Source organism: Meles meles, chromosome 6, assembly GCF_922984935.1.
Source record: "Meles meles chromosome 6, mMelMel3.1 paternal haplotype, whole genome shotgun sequence".
Taxonomy (NCBI): Eukaryota; Metazoa; Chordata; class Mammalia; order Carnivora; family Mustelidae; genus Meles; species Meles meles.
Genome location: NC_060071.1, coordinates 114165848 through 114187528, shown reverse-complemented (window position 1 = coordinate 114187528; position 21681 = coordinate 114165848). Strand labels below are relative to the sequence as shown.

Sequence of the window (21681 nt, the reverse complement as noted above, 5' to 3'; positions counted from 1 at the left end):
CAATCTCCATGAAGATGACCATAGTATTTTTCTCCCTAGACTTATTGATGTGATGAATTTTATTTTATTTTTTTTTAAGATTTTATTTATTTATATGTCGAGGGCAGGGGAAGAGAGAGAGTGTGCGCACACAAACGGGAAGTGGTAGGCAGAGGGAGAAGCAGGCTCCTCACTGAGCAGGGAGCCTGATGCGGGACTTATTCCCAAAATCCTGGGATCATGACCTGAGCTGAAGGCAGATGTTTAACTGACTAGGTCACTCAGTGTCCCTGATGAATTTTATGAATAGATTTTCTAATTTTGAACTATCCTTAAAGACTTGGAATAAATCCCTCTTGAACATGTCTTTATCTGTATGATTCTTCATGAGATCCTTAGCTTCTGGGATCTGAATCACATCTATGGAGGCTTGTAAAACCCTCCGATTACTCTTTTTTGCACTTCTTTATATACATGGGATGTAGTTTTTTTCTCTTCTAGATGTGTCCCTCAGCTTAAAAAGTGTATTTTTGTTTGCAGTTTTGAGACTTGTTACCACTGGACTGTGTCTCCTCAGCTTCTTTCTACTTCCTTCGTTTCTTCAGTGAGTTCTGTTGTCCTGGTCATCCTTTTAAAAGTATTTTGGAAGTTATGTCCCAGTTTTACTGGAAACAGCTTATGTTTTTGTTTTCCATTTTTCTTTTGGATGATTTTCAGGAAGAGGAGAAAACTGAAATCATGGTCATATCAGAAGCCCCAATAGGGAAACAGAAAATTTTTACAGAAGTAAATATACAAGTATTAAATTGATTTTCACAAGCTCTCAGTAGGCATTTTAGAGCTGAAACTGAGAAGCAAAAGGTTTCATTATTTATGAAAATACGGATGAGATTATTTTAAGTTACTTTTTTAATCTTCTTTGGTAGCAAATACAGCTGTCTTGTGGAAAGCTTGAGGCAATTTATATTGCTCCAAGGGCAAAGTTTTCTCCTCTATCAACTCCCAATTGTATCTTAAAAATGTATAAGTTATAGATGTTTAACTGATAAGGATTGTTTAAGTGGCAGTTGGGTGCAATTGGGGAAAATGCTTTTCCTTCAAGATTAACCTCAATCACTTCCCAAATTGTGAGGGTCTGAAGAACAAGTCTGAGAGTTAGCAAGAGGCCTCCAGGGCAGAGGTACGGGAAAAGGAAATTTGCAAAATTGTCTTTAGGAGTCAGAGAACGCTAGGGAAATCAAGAAGGAGACAAATGCAGTCTTCCAAACAGCTAACTTTTGGATCCATCTGAGCAGGGACTAATTGCACTTATTAACTATTTTGTGACTTTGGTATTGTAGGCCTGGATTTTTCACTAGGCAATAGATTTTTTGAGGTATATTATCAACAGTAAACAGTACAATTACAATTATGTCTATAGAATAGAGTGTTTTAATATCCAAATGTTCTTACTGTGAGTCTTTTTAAGGTCGTAAAAATGGATTTACATTCCTGATTAGAAACGATTCTTCTGGTGCTGGAGCTGGGTGATCTGGGCCATCGAGACCCTCTCCCAGCCCTACCTTACACCTGCTGCTGAGATAATGCCCACAGTTCTGAGGCTTTTTTACCCCTAAGGGCAACAAGTGGGCTGTATGTACAAGTTACAGTATAGGAAGCAATACCTCCGGTTCTGAGCCCTCTTACGGGCATTCACACATCCACATTGTGAACAAATGTGTGAAGGGACAAATCAGGATTAAACGCGTTCTTAGAGATGCCGTCCTGGAGAAAGAGGATGTATGTGTTTTTATGCTTTCAGTGTACTTTGTGGCTAATTATATCTTATGTCATTCTACACTTGTGGAGCATTTAATAAATAAGGTGATTTGTTGCTAGTAGGAAACAATAACATTTGATAGTATTTTCCAGCATACAAAATGCTTTCATGGACATTATACAATTTGTGATTTCTTGGAAATGTTTAGTTAATATAGATTAGTTGCTTGGGGACCCTTACTACACTGTGTTATCAAGAAGACAGGTTACTTCATGGATACCTGGTTTCAATGCAAAATTACATGTTAGAGAGAGTTATGGTGGTAATAAATTTACTCAAGATATTTTTAGAGGCTCTCATGGTGGAGTGAAATTGTATGATGACAGGCGACTATAGACATTTCTAAAGAGATTTTAAGGATAATACCATCTTTTCTTTTTCTGTTAAAGATTTTATTTATTTATTTGACAGAGACAGAGTGAGAGAAAGCAGGGAGAGTGGCAGGCAGAGGGAGAGAGAGGGAGCCCGATATGTCCCTCAGTCCCAGGACTCTGGGATCATGACCTGAGATAAAGGCAGATGCTTACCTATCTGAGCCACCCAGGTGCCCCTAATACCATCTTTTAAAAACAATCAGACAGGGACGCCTGGGTGGCTCAGTTGGTTAAGCGGCTGCCTTCGGCTCAGGTCATGACCCTAGCACCCTGGGATCGAGTCCCATATCGGGCTCCTTGCTCGGCAGGGAGCCTGCTTCTCCCTCTGCGTCTGCCTGCCTCTCTGCCTACTTGTGATCTTTTTCTCTCTGTCTCTCTCTCTCTGACAAATAAATAAATAAAATCTTAAAAAAAAAAAATAAAAACAAACAGACATGTTGAAGTTATAGGGACAAGACTGAAACCCAATCTAGAAAAGCAGAGCTGTGTAATGGGTACCTGAAGAATATGTCCATATATTTCCTTCCTTCTTTTTTCTACCAAGAGAGTTAGTTAGGGTTTCTCTATCTTTGTTTCTGTTTGTCTCTATCACACGCGCACGCGTGCACACACACACATACACACACACACAGATTCAGTATCAACAGTGAGTTGGATTGCACTTGTATTTCAGTCTTCCAGAGATGTCCATGAAATTGAAGGTTAGAATGCTTATATTGAAAACATTGCTTCCAGCCTTGAGCTGATAAAATTGGTATGAAAGTTAGTCTCTGACTACTTCGCAACTTTCTCACGAAACTCTGCAGATAGTAACCTCCCAATGAGGAAAACACGGACCTGTGGGTGACAGAATGAGACCTTTGAGCAATAATCAACTCACTAGCTATGCTCCCTCCCCTGTGCACCTCTGTGGATGACCTAGGATGATGGTAGAGTAGGCCAACTGATAAAAACGTCATGCATAAATACAGAGCTTGGATGAAAATGAGACAAAAAAAAAAAAAATCCGTAACTCGAAGGAAGAGCATCTGTCAATGCTGAGAGTTCACTGCAGAGACATGCCTGGGGACCTAGAGACAGACAGGCAGAGCCACAGGGGCTCGCTCTTAGACTAATAGGTCCTACTTTAGCAGTAGTCTCTACTGTTGAGCATAATTTCCTCCTTTTCCACTATACACAGCAGTGTGGGTAACACTTGGAGGAAGTGACCCCAACCAACATCTTCACAAGTGGCTTTCAGCTTTGAATTCCATGAGTAACAAACTTAAGGTTCATTCATCTGCCCACAAGCCCCAAATTCTGCTATTACTCGTTCTTGGTACTTGTCATCGACAATGATAAGTGAGTTTAGAGCATTAGGGGTCCCTCTGTGTCCTTCCTTCTCTCCTTCTTAGCTCCTTTTTGTTCTCCAGATACCCGGAGGTGAGGAGAGCAAGAAATAAAATCCATTTTGAAGTGGTGTTCCTTGCCTTTGTTCTCTTGCATTCAGACCCAACAGAATAATGGGCTGCTCCCATTTTGAAGTGGGTCCATTCACATTGAAATCGTCTCAGATTCTTTGAAGGGGGAGATGCTAAAACCACTTTGGAAATGGCACAGCAATGTCATATTTAAACCTTTCTAGTCTAAACCCCTCATTTTATGGTTTAAGACAGTCATCTTCGGTGTCTATGATGATGTATGAGGCACTTTTCATCACCAGGGCACCCATTGTGTTTCTGACCCCAGAAAAAGTGCCACATCCTTTCTTTGGTGTTGGAAATACAATCAGCATTTATAATCCAGTGCCTACTATAAGCCCATGTATGATGGAGGAAGAGCGTTTTGCCTTAGTAAGAGGAGCAGCCTGGCAGAGGAGAGAAAAGCAGTCATTTTCAGGGGGGTATTCATACCACCAAGAAAGAGCAGAGAAGGAAGAGGAAAGCTTGGGGGATTTTATTGCCTCAAGGGACCGAGCATGACAATAAAGATATTAGAGATAGGCATAATACCAGATTCTTTAAAAAAAAATTCCAATTCTGCCTTTTGAATTGTGTCTTTGGTCATTGAGCAACAGTGTGCGTGAAGGAGGAGGGAGTTTGGCAGTCTTTTGTTGTAATTCGGACAACACTGGGATGTTTTCTAAGAACTGAAGCTCACACGTGACACGCCTGCTCTGACTTAATAGAGCAAACTCCAGGCAACCCCTGCTTTCAAATAGCACCTTCCCTGGGGAGGGAGATGGGGTTACCCAGTCAGGGATTCTAGGGACCAGGCATTCCTGGGCTTGTCTTCATCCTTAGAACACAAGAAACTTCATGTGTCTGAGACTTAATGTTAAAACAAGGAAAGAGCAGATGGAGCACCTGGCGGTGTCCACTGGCTGGGCGTCCAGGTCTTGATTTCAATGAACTCGGATCATAATCTCAGGGTCATGAGATCAAGCCTGTGTTGGGCTCTGCGCTGGGTGTGGAGCCTGTCCAAGATTCTCTCCCTCCCTCTCCTTATGCCCCTCTCCCAGGACCCCTTTAAAAAAATGAGAAAAGAGCCAAAATTTGGGGAGTAATAGAGGAGGATCACCCTGTGTACTGAGGAAAGGATCCTAGTGGGTCTTCGTAGAAAAAGACCGGGGAGTTTGGGCTAAAAAAGCCCCGTCCTTGAAGAATTATGGAGAAAAGTTTTACTGAGTTTTTCTCCTTCTATAGATTGGATAGACATTGCTCAGGGGCAGACTTGCATTATTCCTTCTGAATTGCTGATTAACTTGACTTCTTTTACATCACAATATCATTTCCATAACTGAATTTCTATGATTCTCACATATACCATTAAAATATTTCTGAAGTATTTTTTTCCCTTAATAAAGGACAAAATTTAAATAGTATTAGCATGAAATTTGGCCGATCAGAGGCTGCTCGTCAAGTTAATATATCACGCAGACTTTCTCTTAAAAAATGTACATCCCCTTTCACGTAGAATTCACTAGATGAAGGTACGGCAGAGGGGGAGGGAAACTCTCAATGCCTACACTGCGGAAAGTTTGGGATCCTTTAAGAAAAAGAAGTAGGAGAACATGGAAAGACCAAATAAGAACAAAAACAATTTTTATGAGGCTCTTTCTTGAGTATGCCATATATCTTTCGATGGCAGATTATTGATTTTTAAGAACCATGAAAAGAAAAAAAATGTGCATTAAATCCTCTGAAGTCTCCATTTTTAGATACTTTGTTTAAAGGTTATTGGTGTCCATTTACAAACAAATAGAAAAAATGGCAACAACTTTTAATGGACAAATAGATCATTCTGTGAGCTGATCCTTCTCACCCTCAAAATGCTTTACTTGGTGCTTTTTCTCTGGGCTCTGAGTTAATTGCAGGGTTTGTGGGAATAACCAGACATTGGCTATAAAATCAGAGGTAAGTGTCTCTGTCTCTGTCTCTGTCAGTAGAATAGAAATTATTTTCCTCACTTCACAGGGAACAGGCTTCTAAACTGTTCATGAGGTGGTGAAAAATAGGGAGGCTGAGGCAGTGACATAATCAGAAAGGAAATCTGTGTGTGGGGGTTTCCTAGTTCCTTGTGACATTGAAGGCACATAAAATGTGTTTTCCTGAATGTTCTGTGGATGCTTTGAAAGTTCTGTTCATCTGTATTCCTGACCCCCTTCCGTTCCTTCCCCATCACTATAAGCTGTAACTGGAAAGTTTGGAAATCATTAGAGGACCCATGTATCAAACTAGGTGTGATGTGAAATAATTTCTTATATTGTGTAAATTACTATACTTAAGGTTGGTTGATGATGTAGTAGGTCCATGATCTTGTAGATACTCTAGAATTCTCATAGGTTAGAGCCCAAGATTATTCTTGTATCCAGAAAAATCTGAGTTCTAGACTACCCTGGAATAAGGTGTCTCTTGGGAAACTGATGGGAATTCAATCTATGGTAATTGGTGAGGTTGCCAAAGGATGTCTGGCTAAATAAACTTTTGATGTGTTAATGGGTAGAAAGTAAATGAAGCATTAAAGTCATTCAGGATGATTTGTAGTCTACTGCATACTAAATCCTAGTCAGACAAGCCTATCTGTTACAATGATTGGATATTCAGTATTATAAAACACAGTGATCTATGGTAACCGCAGGGACCAAGATGTCTCCTAGAATACCAAAAAATGTGTCAACCTATGGACCCAAGATTTATTCTGCGATTTGAAGAAATCCCATGTTTTGAAAGCCTTAACATGATCTTGTAATGTGGATAAACCTGGGAACAACTTAACAGAGACGTATTAAAATGCTGGGGGAGAAATATAGTAGTCTTTTATTGGCAACTTCAGTCCTATACATGAGTCAGACTGACCTAACTTAAATAACAAGCAAAAAAGAAAACAAAAGACCGAAGTGCTTGAAAAGATTATTTTGTTTAGATTTTTACATCCTGTTAATGATTGTACCTAACCATTTTGATGAGATGCCCATTCCTACCGAACCATTACAGACGCTACTGTGTCCCAGCTATGGGGTTGAAGAGCAAGCTGTTCACGGTTGACTGAAACTGAATTTGTGAGAAGCCACCCATTAAACAATGGGGAAATACAAGGTCAGATATCTATGAAGGGAGTTGGAAAGATCTGGGTGTATTGTCTGAAGACAAGGAGGAAATTTTCTCAGTCTTCAAATATATTGAGGGTCATCATTCTGGGCGCAGCTGGGTGGCTCAGTTGTTAAGCATCTGCCTTCAGCTTGGGTCAGGAGCCCAGGGTCCTGGGATCAAGCTCCACACTGGGCTCTCTACTTGGTGGGAAGCCTGCTCCTCCCTCTCCCACTCCCCCTGCTTGCGTTGCCTCACTAGCTGTGTCTCTCTCTGTCAAATAAATAAATCCTCAAAAAAAAGTCATCATTCTGAGGGTGACAATGAGTTCTGCATTTTTGCTGAGCTCAGGTGAGAGGAGATAGCTTGGAACTGCTGCCTGATGGATTCCATTTATTTAAAAGGAAGGACTTGGTATGGAGAATTAGTAAGAGGGTAAATGAGTAGAATGAATAGAATAAAAGCACTACAGCAAAGTTTGTACCTAATATTGACACTTAAAATTTAATATTCTCTCTTTTGAAAAGTTTGGTTAAAAACATGTCTACTATAGAGAATTCTTTTTAAAAAAAAAAAAAGATTATTTATTTGACAGAGAGAGAGCTCACCATATGCACACAAGCAGAGAAAGGGGTGTAAGGAGAGGGAGAAGCATGTTTCTCTTCCCCACCCCATCCCGTGCTGAGCAGGGAGCCCGCTGTGGGGCTTGATCCCAGGACCCAGGGATCATGACCTGAGCTGAAGGCAGAGGCTCAACCCACTGAGCCACCCAGGCGCCCCTACTATTGAAAATTCTTAAGGCTCTTATCTACCAGCTTGAACTATGGCAAATGTTATGCGAAATTCATTTTAGTTGAGGGAAGAAGCATTTAGGGCTCATAGTGCAAGCATATCCAACATGAGCAGAAAGGAGTCTTGAGAGAAAGAGAAAGAGAAGCCAATTTCCCTCTCATATCTCTTACTTTGGCAAGTATAAAACACCTCATTATTAATATTTATGCACATGTTCATTGCATTTCTTATAAGCATACCAGCTGAAAATTAGTACATTTTCTAGCTAATGAATGCTTGTGTTTTATAAATATCATTCATAATTCTTAGGAGTTTTACACCTGTTATATATTAAGAAGATTATTAACTTACTGTTTTTCCTCATAATTAATCTCACCATCTAGAAGAAAAGTTATATGGCACATACTTTAAGGAATTAAGCTTTTCTTTTTGTCTCTCTAACATCCAAAAAAAAACTAGAGAAAAAACAGAACTCCTTTATATAATTAGGAAAACAACCTCTGCCTGGTTAAATCACTTAGAACTCATAAGTTTGAAATTTGACTAAACAAAATATTTTGGAATTTTTTCCCTAGAAAAATAAAATTGTTTTGCAAGTTCTAAACCAAGCCAATACTGTATTTCTGAATGTATGTTTATAATGCTTAGGATATATCCTTTTGAGATGTGGGAGGATCAGATTTCAACTTAGAAAATTATCCTGACTATTCACATAGAATGCTAAATTCAGTGTGAGTGCAGTGGTTAAGGCTGTGAGACTCTCAGATCTCGTTTGTTCATTCATTCATTCATTCATTCATTCATCCGACATTTCTGAGTGTCTGTTATATCATAGGCTTATCCCCAGGCATTGGGACATAAGAGAAAACAAGACAGAAAGAAGGTTGTCTTTGTGAAGTGTACATTATAGGGGGAAGTAAGCAATGGACAATTAAACAAATAAGATAGTAATTACAGAGGAAATAAGTAGGTCTTGAAAGGAAGCCTTATTTAATCTGAGTGGTCTGGCCTCACTGAGGAGATAACATTTGAGCTGATAGATTTGAATCCTTTCTGCCACTTCCCAGCCTTGTGATGTTGGACAGGTGACTTCTTTGAGTTTCAGTTTTCTCATCCATGAAATGAAGATACTTACCACCTAGAGAAATCATGGGGCTCAAAGAAGTAAGCAAAAGCAACACAGGGATTGACACATATTAAATATTTAGCTAAATAGTATTAATGCATTATGATTATTATTTTTTAAAAAGATTTTATTTATTTATTTATCAGGGAGAGAGAGAGAGAGTGAGCACAAGCAGGCAGAGGCAGAGAGAGAAGCAGGCTCCCTGTGGAGCAAGGAGCCTGATGCGGGACTCAATCCCAGGACTCTGGGATCATGACCTGAGCTGAAAGCAGCTGCTTAATTAACCAAATGATCCACCTAGGTGTCCCTGATTATTGTTTTTTTTAAATATGGGGTTTGAACTTACAACCCTGAGATCAAGACCTGAGCTGAGATCAAGAGTCAGAGGCTTAAATAACTGAGCCACCCAGGTGCCCTGCAAATTGTTATTTTTTTACGAATCAGCTGCAGGTATTCCTACAAAAGGATCAGGAAGCAATTTTGTTCACTATGTTACGTTCTGCTCAGGCCACACAGAACATTGTTTCTCCCCTGTTGGCAAGCAGAATCACATTCTGAGGCTTGATTTGCTAATCTGTATTAAATAGCTGGAGAAACTCCAAAGGAAGGCTCAGTCCCCACTAGCAGGACTGTTTGTCAACTGGTTGGCCCCATAAAGGTATCTGAGTCCCAGTAGTGAGATTTCTGCCTCCCCCAGAACTGACATGCTCTCTCTTTCAGGAACAAGATTCTAGCCTAAGGAGAAGCCTTTCAGGACGCTCAGTAACTGCATTTTAAGAGGTTTTCGATCTTTGTTTCTCCCAAATGTAGGTCAAAGCATGAAGAACAGAAGGATTGGCTGAGGGGAAACAGATGTTTATGTTCATTTCGTAATCGTAGGGCTGGGTGGATGTGGAACAGTACAGAGCATCCAAGACATCCAGAGCTACACCAAAACCATCCCAAGGGTCCCTGGCTCCTTCCTGTTTTTTGAGACTCCTTTGCTTCTTCCCCTGAGAGGAGGCGTTCTCCAGTTTCTCTCAGTGAAGGTCTCCCGGTCAGGCCAATGCTTGTTTTCCAGACAGCAGGCTCCATGAACAGAGAGATTCAGGTGTGGGCTTCTGTCAGTCACGGCTGAGGCTTTTCTCCCAGCAACTGGTGCTTGGGACACCCTAATTTGCTTAGTTAGCCTCCTTTCTGCTGTCTTACACTTCCTGCTCCTCTCTGTTCTGAGCTCCGAGGCTACCCTGCTCTCCCTGCCCCAGCCTTCTCTCAACACTTTGAGTCTTAGCCTTGTGCATTCTTTTTCTTCCAGGATCTCTCTACGCCCAGCCTTGACAGCAGATCTTTGATGAGAGCACTCTGGTCCTCAATTAGGAATTTGCTAGTTGTTTTTGAGAGCTTCTAAAGGCCTTTTCTGTCTTACACAACTTTCCTTGTCAAAAACTTCTAAGTCAAGAAATTATATATGTGGATATGTATTTTTAAAGTTGCTTTTTACTAATTGATGTTTTATCATAGAACTATCCCTCTTGACTTGATTTATAGGCACCTTATAGTATAAATAAAGGTTTTCTGAACATGCCAAAATACTTTAGATTGAACTTTGCTTCAATTTATGATATCCAAAAGATTTTGAACTGTGAAATGGCTGTTTCACGGGTTCCATCTAATAAGAAACACTTAGGATGCTTGTTGAAATTTAGATTTCTTGCTCTTTCTCGCAGTGGCTTTGATATAGCAGACTAAGGCTATGGCATGGACTAAAAAATAGGCATTTTCAACAAGTAGGTTTTTCTGATGAGCAGGCAAGTTTGGGAAATAGAGGTATGTCATTTATAGCAGAATAGACTCCTCATTCAGTATGGTGCTTAGGGCAGTTAGTATCATTTATGTGGGCCTACTATATTTGGTATAAAAAATTTCAACTTAGTGATTATAGTAAAGATTACTACAGTCCATTAAAATCTGTTCACCTTTTATTTGGGCATAAAGCTAGACTCACTATTATGTGTGGCCCAGGGTCTAACTTCTCTGTAATGAAGTGTGAACAGAAGTGATCCATGTCACTTGTGGCTCTGGCCCAGCCCATGGCTCCTTTTCTTCACTTCTCCCTGTTTTACCTTCCACTGTCTCAATACATGGCCCTATGAAGCCCCAGGTAAAGAGCAGAATCACAAGGTGGAAAAAAGTCAATCCTCGAATGGCCACATGGAGCAGAACCATCTCATTAACATGAACATTTGCCCAGCCTTTTATATGAACAAGAAATAGAATTCTGATAGTTTGAATCATTACAAACTTGAGTCTATTTGTTACAGCATCCTAGTCTATTGAGTGTGTTGTCATTATAAGAACCTAAAAAAACAAAAAGCAAAACAAAACTGGGTTGTTGGTTTAGCTGTTCAGTGGCAAGCGGTAAGAAAATAGAACAGTCTGGAAAGATCGAGATCTGTGCTTTCCTGTGGCAAGACTGGAGTTTTGCACAACTGTTACCTGTGAAACCTGGAAGGTAAACTGAGTTCCTAGAATGTCTATAGCACTCAAAGGAAAGCCTAGGAAAAACCGGAATGTTATTGTATGTTAATTGTTACTTATTGTACTTAACAAGGTGTTCTAAGAAAAAAAGCTGAATTGGTTATTTTTTTAAAGCAGAGATTGATAGAACACAGGTATTGATGGCCTTAGAGTTATAAAACTGATTATTTTTGGATTCCACAAATAGAAGATACTATTAAAAAAGGAGCCATGAATGTCCACTTCTCTGTTTAAGCAGGAGAATCAGTTCTGTGTCAAAGATAAGATCACTTGCATGTAAGCCTACTGCTTCATATGGCCTCTTGGTGGCTATTGTTAATTTGAGGGGAAAAAAAGACATTGGGTAAAGGAGGCAGACAAAGTATGTTTAAGAAGTATGTCTAAGGGAGACATACTTTGGTCTTGGATGTGGTTACTAGTCCATGGAATTTACCAGAAACCTGGTAAGTTTTTGAGACTTGTGTTTCCACAGAAATGCCAGACTTGGACTGAATATGCTTATAGGTTCAAAACAACACTGAGCCCCCAAACTGTATAAGCAAGAAGCAGGCTGTGAAAGTGTAGTCCCCAAGCAAAACATGCTCCCAAAGGCCTACTTGAGATGTGTGTCATGGAAGGCAATGGAAGAGTAAGACAAAAGTCCCAGACCTGAGCCAGGAAGAGTCAAGACCAATGGATGCAAAGTCAAGACTAAAGGAAGCCTGAATTTCTCCTCCAGAGAAGAGCATCTGGATCAATTCAAGAAACTTCTTCCATTGACAGCCCAGAGGGTCTTCCCAATGTTTGCTATCAGGATTCTGTTATTGCCATGTGGCCCCCATTCTTTCCTTTTCTGAAGGGGTTTTGGATAATTTGGTTATTCCATCCCTGTTCTATGATTGTTTAAGGGGCAGTTATGTAAATGGGGCAGATGATGACCATCCCAGCAGACCAGCGGGAGCCACATCTCCATCAGATGGAAAGAGCTATGCATCACCTGCAAACACTGGACTCTAACCGGATGTGGTGACAGAATGGGAGTCTGGGTGGTCCCTCTGTGGAAAAGGGCAAGTTGGTTTTACATGGGGGAAAGTGTGAAGGGATATTTAGTGGCTGGAGAGCCTGATATAAGCAGAGTTGCCTGGTCTCCACTGAAATCTGTTCTTCCCTCTGTGGGGCCGGTCAGTGGGCTTCCTATCCCAGCCTCTCTTGACTGAGGTGTGGCCTCAGACTCATTTACAAGTCGTCTGGAGTGTGACTGGAAATGATGTCTGTCACTTCCAGGCATGGCCCATAAAACTTTCCATTCCAGTTTGTCTGTGTTCTTTCTCATTAAGCTGTTTGGATGCAGATAACTGTGAGATCCCAGGGGATGGCAGGGTCACAAGATGGAAGGAGCCCGCGTGTCTATATGAGTAAATGGAGGGAAGCTGCCGCACTGACTTGAATCCTTGCCCAGGACAATAACATTAGCAAGAAACACCCTGACGTGCTGTTAATCCCTTACAAGTTCAGGTTAGGTTAGTATACCCTAACAGTGGCTTTTTGATTAATGTTAATAGCTATAAAACTCTAGACTGCTTATGTTGTTTCTTTGCCGCTTCTCGGCCTCCATTTACTCCTTTGCAAGTCATTTAACAACATTGGGCATATTCGTTAATATCTTTGTGCCTTTATTTCCTCATCAGTAGAATTGGGAAAAGAATACACCCGCAAGATGATTGTGAGGAAGGAGAGAATTGATGTATGAAAATACCTCAAACGTGCCTGAACCATAGCGAAGACTCTGGAAGGGTACAGCTGCTGTCATTGTTGTTAATACATACACTAGTGACACCAGAGTTTCATAATTAACACTACTGCACCGCTTGTTGGATCACACGTGGCCGTAACGAGAAAAGCACCAGAAATAAGAGCTGTTGTTCACAACTGAGACAAAACCAGGTGGATACACATGAATCAGGTCCTTTTGTTTCATGAAAATTGGACACAACCAAGAAGCTGGTGGACTTCATCGCTTTCAGGAACAATGCCAGGGCACACTCTGACTCACAGTTGGTCTCTATTGAATTCATGATGGAATTTATCCAGAGTGCATTACACCCGGGAAAATTAACTGTTTGGATTCTGCTGACTAACCCAGCGGGTGGCATGGATTTTTGTACGTGGGTAGGGTCTCCCTCATAGGCCCTTGTAAGCTTGTGCTGAGGATTGACAAGGGAGACTGTTTCTCTTGATTTGTGTTACCTGTCCTTTCCTGAGGGGCCTTATGTTCAGTTGCCCATCTTCATGCTGCCTTTGTAAAACAAGCCAACTGTACCCAAAACATAAACGTCCAATGTGCTGGGCCATCCCTGAGCCAAATTTGCTATTTGTCTCACATTAAGAGGGAGAAATGGCAGATTTGGAAAAGCTACTCCAGAAATAAAATACTATTTCCCTGAAGCCCAACCTCCTTGGGCAGGTCAGTAGTAAAATTTATGAAGGATTTCCTATCCTGGACATGAAGGGAGTCAGGCCATGTGGAACTAAGAGTCTTGGTCACAGGGAGCCTGTCCACTGAAGCCTGAACTGGTCTCGCTCCTTGGTTTGCTGCCAGCTAAAAGTTGAGTGCAGGATGGCTGGGAACTGCAGATGCTGTTTCTAGTCCTGGGAGCATGGTTATTTTTGGGTCACAGATATTTAATTTTCTTTATCCCTCTTCTATTCTCCTTTCTTACTCCCAAGAGCTGCAGCTCACAATTCACCATCCTTACAGTTTGCTTTGGCTTTGGGAGTGTAATTTACACCCTTGAAGCCTGTGAATGTGCTTGCTTCCAGAAACATCTCAAGGTGGAAGGAACCACCCATGTAATTCCTGCTACTGCACCTTCGGTGCAGCCTCCAAGGGTCCAGAAAAAGCATCAGCCACACATTACGCCCTCTCAAAAGGAGATTTTGGGGGGTTGGATACCTATAAGATTTTGTGGTTTTGAGCATCATTGCATTTAGAAGGAACAGAGTGAGTGAGTCCACTGGTTCGTTCTTGTCTTCTCTTAGACAAACTTCTTTTATATTTTCATCTAAGGTTAAAATCTGGCGATTTACTTCATAGTCCCATGAGAGTTGTTTCAGGTTTCCTTTTGGCTTACAGAAAAGGAATCTCTTCCATTCTCTAGAGACTCTCAGCTGTCTTCAGGAAGAGCAAAAGAGAAACTCCTGAGTAAATATTCCCAAATGGGTAGAACTATGTCACAAACCTTTATAGGCTTGGGTTTGGTTTTATTCACTTTGTATTATTTTGTGTTATTCCGTCTTTCCCTTCTCTGGTGGTTGGACAGTTTCCCCTCCTGCTCTGGCCATTAAGGTTGTGATTAAGTCTACCTTGGACAGATTACCATTTAATTAGGTGAAAAAGTTAGACTTGATGTTCAGCTCTCTGTGAAAACGACTTCCTTTTACATCTCACTCAGCTGATAGAACAACTAGATTTTCTCCCCCCTTTCCATGAACCATGTGAATTTCCTGCATAAGCGGCTGGATTTGCAAATCGTGACTTCAAAAATGAATTTTGAAACACAAATCGTATTTTAACAAATTCTGGGAGGGGTGGTGATAGAAGAAAAAGCCACAGAAAAAATCAGTTCTAAGCCAGCGGCTTATGGAAGTGGTAAATGAGGTACACCGTGCACAGGTTCCTACTCGAACAGGCTTATTGGGCACACCTGTGTACATGAACATATGAACCACGGACATAATCTAACTTGACACACAAGCTAACAAAACACAAAATGCAAGTGCTATCCTGATGTCATATGTTATGTGGAATATCACCGGATATTTCATCCATGGGGGTCTGTCGCAGAACTCAAAGTTCAAGATAAGATAAAAATAGAAGTATGATTGTTTTATGGGAAGTTGTGAAAGCTCTAAAGGTTCTTAGGGCATCTGGAGTCATCCTAGAAGGGAACAGGAAGCAGGGCCCAGTGAGGTTTCTCAGGCTCCCTTGTTGAAAGATGAGTGGCCCTATCTACTTTCTTCTTGCTCTCCCTAATTTTTAGTTCTAGCCCTTGGTTGAACTTGGGGTCACTCTGAAGCATGCTCTGTAAACAAGAGCTGTAAGTCTTTGAGGGGGCCTCTCAAAATTTTGGTAGGCTTTTGAACATAATGTTTATGGGGGCAATTTGCAGCTCATCTATTTCCAAATGAAATTTATGTATTGCAGAGTTACATTATTTAACAGATGTGACATTGGCTGCTCAGGTCGAGAAAATTCAATGCTATGCTACAATTCCACTAGAGACAAAATAATATTTGTGAACAAAATAGTTCAAAAATGGAATATTATTTAATAAATTTCTAATATTCCTTCCTAAAGATTGGACCAGTAGCTTGTTCATTTTTTCATCAATTTCAATGGACCAGAAATTAGCTAAGCACTGGACAGGGACAATGATGATTCAGACATACCAATTTATTTACTCAATAACTATCTATTGAGAGTCTTTTTTAAAAGCTGGAGATAGAGCAGTGACCAAGACAAAGTCCTTGTCTTCATGGACTTCACATTCAAGTGCGGAATAAAAATGGTAAGCAAAAAAGTAGAAGTATAATGCCAGAAGTGTGAAATGTTTCAGGTGTGTAGCAGGATAAGTGGTTAAAGAGTGACTCTGTGTGTGTTGGTGTTCTTGTGTGTGGATGTGTTAAGTAACGTGGTCAGTTGAAGCTGAAGAGGCTCTGCAGGAACAGTGTCCGGCTGGGGGAAGGACCAGTGTGAAGTCTTCAAGGAAAGTGGGATATCCGTGTGTTTGAGGCATACCAAGATGCCTGGTATGGCTCAAGCAGAATAACTGAAGAGGAGAGTTAGGAGATGGGGTTAGAGAGATGACAGGGACCAAGTCATGGAGGGCCTTGTAGACCATGATGAATGATGGGGTCTGAGTGTGAAGGAATTGGAGGAATTGGGCTGTGAATAGCCCTTGTGCCAGCTGTGTGGAGAACTGACTAAAGAGGGGCAAAGTTAGAAGCAGGGAAGTGAGAGGTGATTACCGTAGTTTAGACGAGAGGCGGTGGTGACTTGGACAAGAATGAAGCAATGTAGGTGGTGAGAAGTGAAGGGGTATTTTTTTTTTTTTATATTTTATTTATTTGACAGAGAGAGATCACAAGTAGGCAGAGAGGCAGGCAGAGAGAGTGAGAGGGAAGCAGGCTCCCTTCAGAGCAGAGAGCCTGACGTGGGACTCAATCCCAGGACCCTGAGATCATGACCCGAGCCGAAGGCAGAGGCTTAAACCACTGAGCCACTCAGGCGCCCCTGAAGGGGTATTTTGAATGTTGCACTGCTCAGTAGCAGGAAGGAGTAATAATGAGTGGTTTGAATGGAGGGGGTGGGGGTATTGTCATAAGGAAGAAAGGAGTCAAGGATAATACAGAAGTTTTTGTTCTAAGCAACTGGGTGCAAGACGGTTGTCATGTACTTGTATGGGGAAGTCTAGGGGAGGACTAGAGTAGGGGAGTTAAAGAATTTTGTTTTAACAGGTTAAATTGGAGATGCCTATTAGATATTCAGAGGGACCGTTGGATATATGAGGCTGGGTCTAAGGGGAATATTGGGACCAGAGATATAAATGTGGGAGCTGTTGGCATATGAATAATAACTAAAGCCATGAGACTAAATGTGACCAACTTGGGTATGAGTATAAACTGAGAAGAGAACTGAGGGAGTGAACACTGAGGTTTACCAACATATATTGGTTGGGAAGAGACAGGGTAGGCAGCAGAGGATATGGAGAGAGATTTGCCAGTAAAGGGAATAAAAGCCAGGAGGAACTGTTATCCCCAAAACAAAGCAAAGGAACAGTAATAAGCCGTAAAAAAGCCTCCTAGCCATCCAATAAGATGAGGGCTGAGAACTGACATGGGATTTGGCAAGACACAACCTTCTCCCTGAGCTCAGAGCACAGTGGGAGAGGGAAAAACAAGAAAACAAATAAATTGCTCTACATGGAGGAAGCTATCTTCTAGAAATGTAAAGAAATTTCTGGAGATGGGTTGAAGATGAAGCAAGGAACTCTCCTTGTGGAGTCAAGGGGGCTTGGAGGGGAAGGATGCCTGGAGGAAAGATGCCTGCAGGAGATGTACTTTTGGGCAGAAGGAAAAGAACTAAGATTCATAAAAATTCAATATTTTTTCTAGCTGGTTCTTATTTATTTATTTATTTTTACAATCACTCATTCAAAACCGATATTTCCCCTCCCAGTTTCATATTCCCCTACTATTACTGCATGCATATTTGTCAATTATCAATACACGTGATTATTATAAGGGCATTTCATCACTTCCTACTCCATTTGGAGGATACTCTTAGAATTGTATTTTTCTTTGTTGTAGTCTTTATCTTTTTATTTTGGGGGGAGGGGCGAGGGAGAGGGAGAGAGAGAATCTCAAGTAGGCTCCATGCACAGTGTGGAGACTGATGCAGTGCTTGATCTCACAACCCTGAGACCATGACCTCATCCAAAAATCAAGAATTGGACGCTTAACTGACTAAGCCACTCAGGCACTCCTGTAGCCTTTATCTTTTAATTACATTTTAATTTCCTTTCATGACTGTGTGCAAATGTAGAAAACTTATTCTTAACAATAATAGCTGCTATGTACCTAATACTGACCATGTGTGAGGCACTGTTCTAAGAACTTCACATGTATTATTTGTTCTTACAAACACTCCTGATACTTCTGTTGTTCTTCCTTTTTCTGTGTGTGATAACTGAGGGATAGAAAGATTAACTTCTTCAAGGCCCCACAGAGGTGGCAGTGCCAGTATTGGGACCAAGCTCTCTGGCTTCAGCGCCCACCATCTTGAGCAATATGCCAAGTATGCTTCCATCCTTATTTTTGTTATAGCTCTACTTTCCTGGGATGGGCAGCTGTTCGGGAAAAATCTTCAAGGGGTAGTCTCTTGTAGACTTCGGCTGCAATTTCCTAAAGATTCAGGAATTCAGTTTCTCCTTGTGATTTCAGAATGTGCCAGTAGGACCCAGGGACTGGACACTGGATACTTGTCCACATCGGGGAAGAGAGGTAAAACCACAGAGTAGCCAAAATCTTTAAGGTGCTTTGATTCTCAAATAGCAGTAATATACACACAATTGAAATATAAGATAACTCCATCCTAGTGGAATCTAGGTGATAGTTCAGCCTTTGTTTGATCTCAGATATTTTTTATAGGCTGACTGAATCCCTGAGGATGGTTTTATCCTTTTTTTCTTATACTAGGCTAATAAGTGGTTCAAGATATTGAACCCCAGCCAATAGATGGGGATCAGGATACATCATTTCCAAAAGCACTTGAGGCCTCTCCCCTTGGTAAATTTTGGGCCCCACCTTTGATCTAAAAGTTTTTGAAATTAGGTAGCAGCCAGTTTTCCTTTCCTGGCAGAAAGAGGGTGTAGAATAAATAACCTTTGCTAAGATGATTCCATGTCAAGTATCTTAGTAACTTAAATTCCCAGACTTCTTAATCTTACTAGTTTTTTTGTTTTTTTTCCTCTCAGAGTGAAAATTTTCTATTCTCTTTATTCTGTTCTCATTTAAATGTTCTTCTTTGGGCACAGTCATTATATTTTCAGAAAAGCTTAGAGCCAGACTTAAAATTTGCTCTTAATTTTTACAAATATTAAAAAAAAAAACCCTGGGAAGTGGATACTATTTTCACTGTGGTACGGTGGTACTCTCCCAATCTGCTATGTAATATTGTCATAAAACATGTAACTGTAGGAAAAGGAGTGGACTTAGGTGATTGTTTTGCTCTGGAAAAGAAGCTACTTCCTAACAGAGGGAGGATTTCAAATGGCCACATAGCAAAGCCAACATTCACACAGGTTTCCTGTGGGCCACTTCCCCTCTGCTGAACCTGACCCAAAGCCAAGGTGAAGGAAGGGAAAATTTTCTCTTATGAAATCTCAAATCTCTGATAACTCACCAAGCTGATCACTCTGTTAAAAAAAAGTTATAAAGTTAGGTTACTATAAACTTGAAGAATTTCATGAGCTTGTTTTTGAGGAACAATAAGATTTGCTTTGGAAATTGAGAGAAAAAGTAAGAATGAAAATGGAAAAATTGATGGGGCGCCTAGGTGGCTCAGTTGGTGAAGTATCTGCCTTTGGCTGAGGTCAGGATCCGGGGGTCCTGGGATCCAGAACCCCCTTAGCTCCCTGCTCAGTGGGGAGTCTGTCTCTCCCTCTGCTCCTCTCCTTCTGCCCTCTCCCTGCTTGTGCTCTTTTGCTCTCACTCTCTCAAATAAATAAGATCTTTAAAAAAAAAAAAAGGACAAATTGAGATAAACTATCACATTGACAAGTACACCTACAAACTTTAGAACACTCAGGAAACAAAAGTAACTGAAAGGAGTAAGTTGTGACTACTGTATTTTAACTGTCATGCCTTAAAATACTTTATATCCAATTTAATCCTCTTCTGGATATACTTTAAAATGATTCAAATTTTATTTTTATCTTTATTTTTACTTTAAAAACACATTAATTAAAAATGTTTCTTTGAATTCAAGATGCAGACTGCCTAATAGATACTTAAAACCTTTAGTACTCCCCCCACCCCAACTACAGCCCCAGGAAAATAAAAGCACAGTAGTACAGCCACTGATTTTTATAGAAAAGTGAGGGTTTGAACATTTGTTGATCTTACCATTTCATTTATGAATGGCATGAGATAAATAGATGAAAAGTGGCAAAGAAACTTCTTTCACTAGTTGTGTAGTGAATGGTGCTTTTTTAAAAATTGTGTTGCAGTTACACTACATTTTAGGATGTTCCCATACAAAGTTACGAATCTTCCCAAGCACATTGAGTGAGATCTCTGTCCCCAAAGCCTGGAGGGCAGTTCAGGGTATTTCCCCAGTGTTAGTCATTTGATTTAAGGAGGAAAAAATGTTAGGATATTAATGGACAGACAAATTGTCCTAACGGTTCCAGCAGAGACCCTGGCTGTGTGTGTTCCGCTCCATGATCTGGCAGCTGCCAGGCCCGCACCCCAGACGGCTGCCCTGAGAACTAAAGCTTGGGTGTGGCCTCCCGCAGCGTGCACCCGGTCCCTGGCTGGGTTCTGCTCCTTCCCTTACCTGCATAGTGGTCAAACACAGTGGGCACGTACTCCTCTGGGAAAGCGTCGTTGGCGTAGCTCATCAGCAGGCAGGTTTTCCCCACTGCGCCGTCCCCCACCACCACACACTTCAGCATCTTCTTCTCCTCCATGCCCCCACAGCCACAGCTGCTGTCACCTCCCTCTGTGCAGCTCATCCGGGCGGCTCCAGCTGCTTGGACCGGGCAGTTGCTGTGGCTTCTCCTGCTTCTCCCCAAGCCCATGGAGCGCGGGAAGGGAGTGAGCAGCGGGCTCGAGATCACTCTGTCTTCCTTGGGGTGCCTGGGGTCACAGGGACCTGTCCGAGGCAGCTGGCACATGCCCTCATGCTTACCATCCTGGTCAAGAAAGGTAGCACACATTTGGGAGAATGATTAAAAGCATCTGTCCCCTTTCCCCTCTAGTTTGAGTTAAGAAACCCTCATTTTTCTCTGAATTCTAGGGGCTTCCTGGCAGTCTAGAAATTTCAACAGCCCGAGGGTTTCGCTGTGCCCTTCCCCTCTCCAGCCTGGCTGAAGACACGGAATTCTGCTAAATCTTCCCCCTTTTCCACTTCACATCTAACATGGAGGGAAGCTGGGCTTTTTAATGGAGTTTTCCCTTGCTTCCTCCAGCTTGCCGAGTATCAGGAAATCATGGGTTTCCTGCTGCATTCCATATTAGGATCAGTGGGCTGGGGAAGGCTGCAACAATGGGAGCTCTGTGTGTGTGTGTGTGTGTGTGTGTGTGTGTGTGTGTGTGTGTGTGTGTGTACTTATGGGGAACGCTGCCAGGGCATGGAGTGGGAAAACACTAGGGGTCCCACTGCAGACTCAAGCTGTCAGACTTCCTGTTTCATCTGCTGCTGGGGAGGCTGTTTGCCTGGGGCTGGCTGAGGAGAAGCTGACGACAGGATGGAAACTGGGGAGTGCTGTCTGCCACAGAAACCAGAGGGAATGGTTTGAGTGAGCAGAGAGAACCAGCCGTTGTAGGATAACATATGACATCATCCCTCCCTGAGTCACCAGTGAAAAGCTCTGCAAAGTAAAAATGGACAGTTCTTCACATACTTAAATGAGAAACTTTAGGCGATTCCTCCAGGCGAGAGAGAGAGAGAGAGAGAGAGAGAGAGAGAGAGAGAGGAGAAAACCTTCCAGCATTACATTGTTTCGAAGGAATACATTCTTATAGATCATAAGTATAACACACGTGATCAGGTTTATGAGCTGCCACATTTGGGCACAGCGCTCAGACGTGTACTCCAGACACAAATATCTTTATGGTCAGAGTACATAAGAAATCAACCAGACATGGGACGTTTGCATCTTCTTATTAGCGAATAAACACACATGTGCTTGGCTCACGGTCTTGGAAATGAAAGTATGTGGGATGGCTGTGTTGGTTTGCTTC

At 41.6% G+C, this 21681-nt stretch overlaps 1 protein-coding gene across 1 annotated transcript in view; it reads right to left on the bottom strand.

The window, feature by feature from the left end:
- The window catches only part of RHOJ (ras homolog family member J), an 82632-nt gene extending 61731 nt beyond the window's left edge, over positions 1 to 20901 (bottom strand). The window contains exon 1 of the mRNA XM_046009923.1: positions 20273 to 20901. Coding sequence (XP_045865879.1) covers positions 20273 to 20654 — 382 coding nt within the window. The 5' untranslated portion in view covers positions 20655 to 20901. The remainder of the gene's footprint in view (positions 1 to 20272) is intronic.
- Between the last annotated feature and the right edge of the window lie 780 nt (positions 20902 to 21681).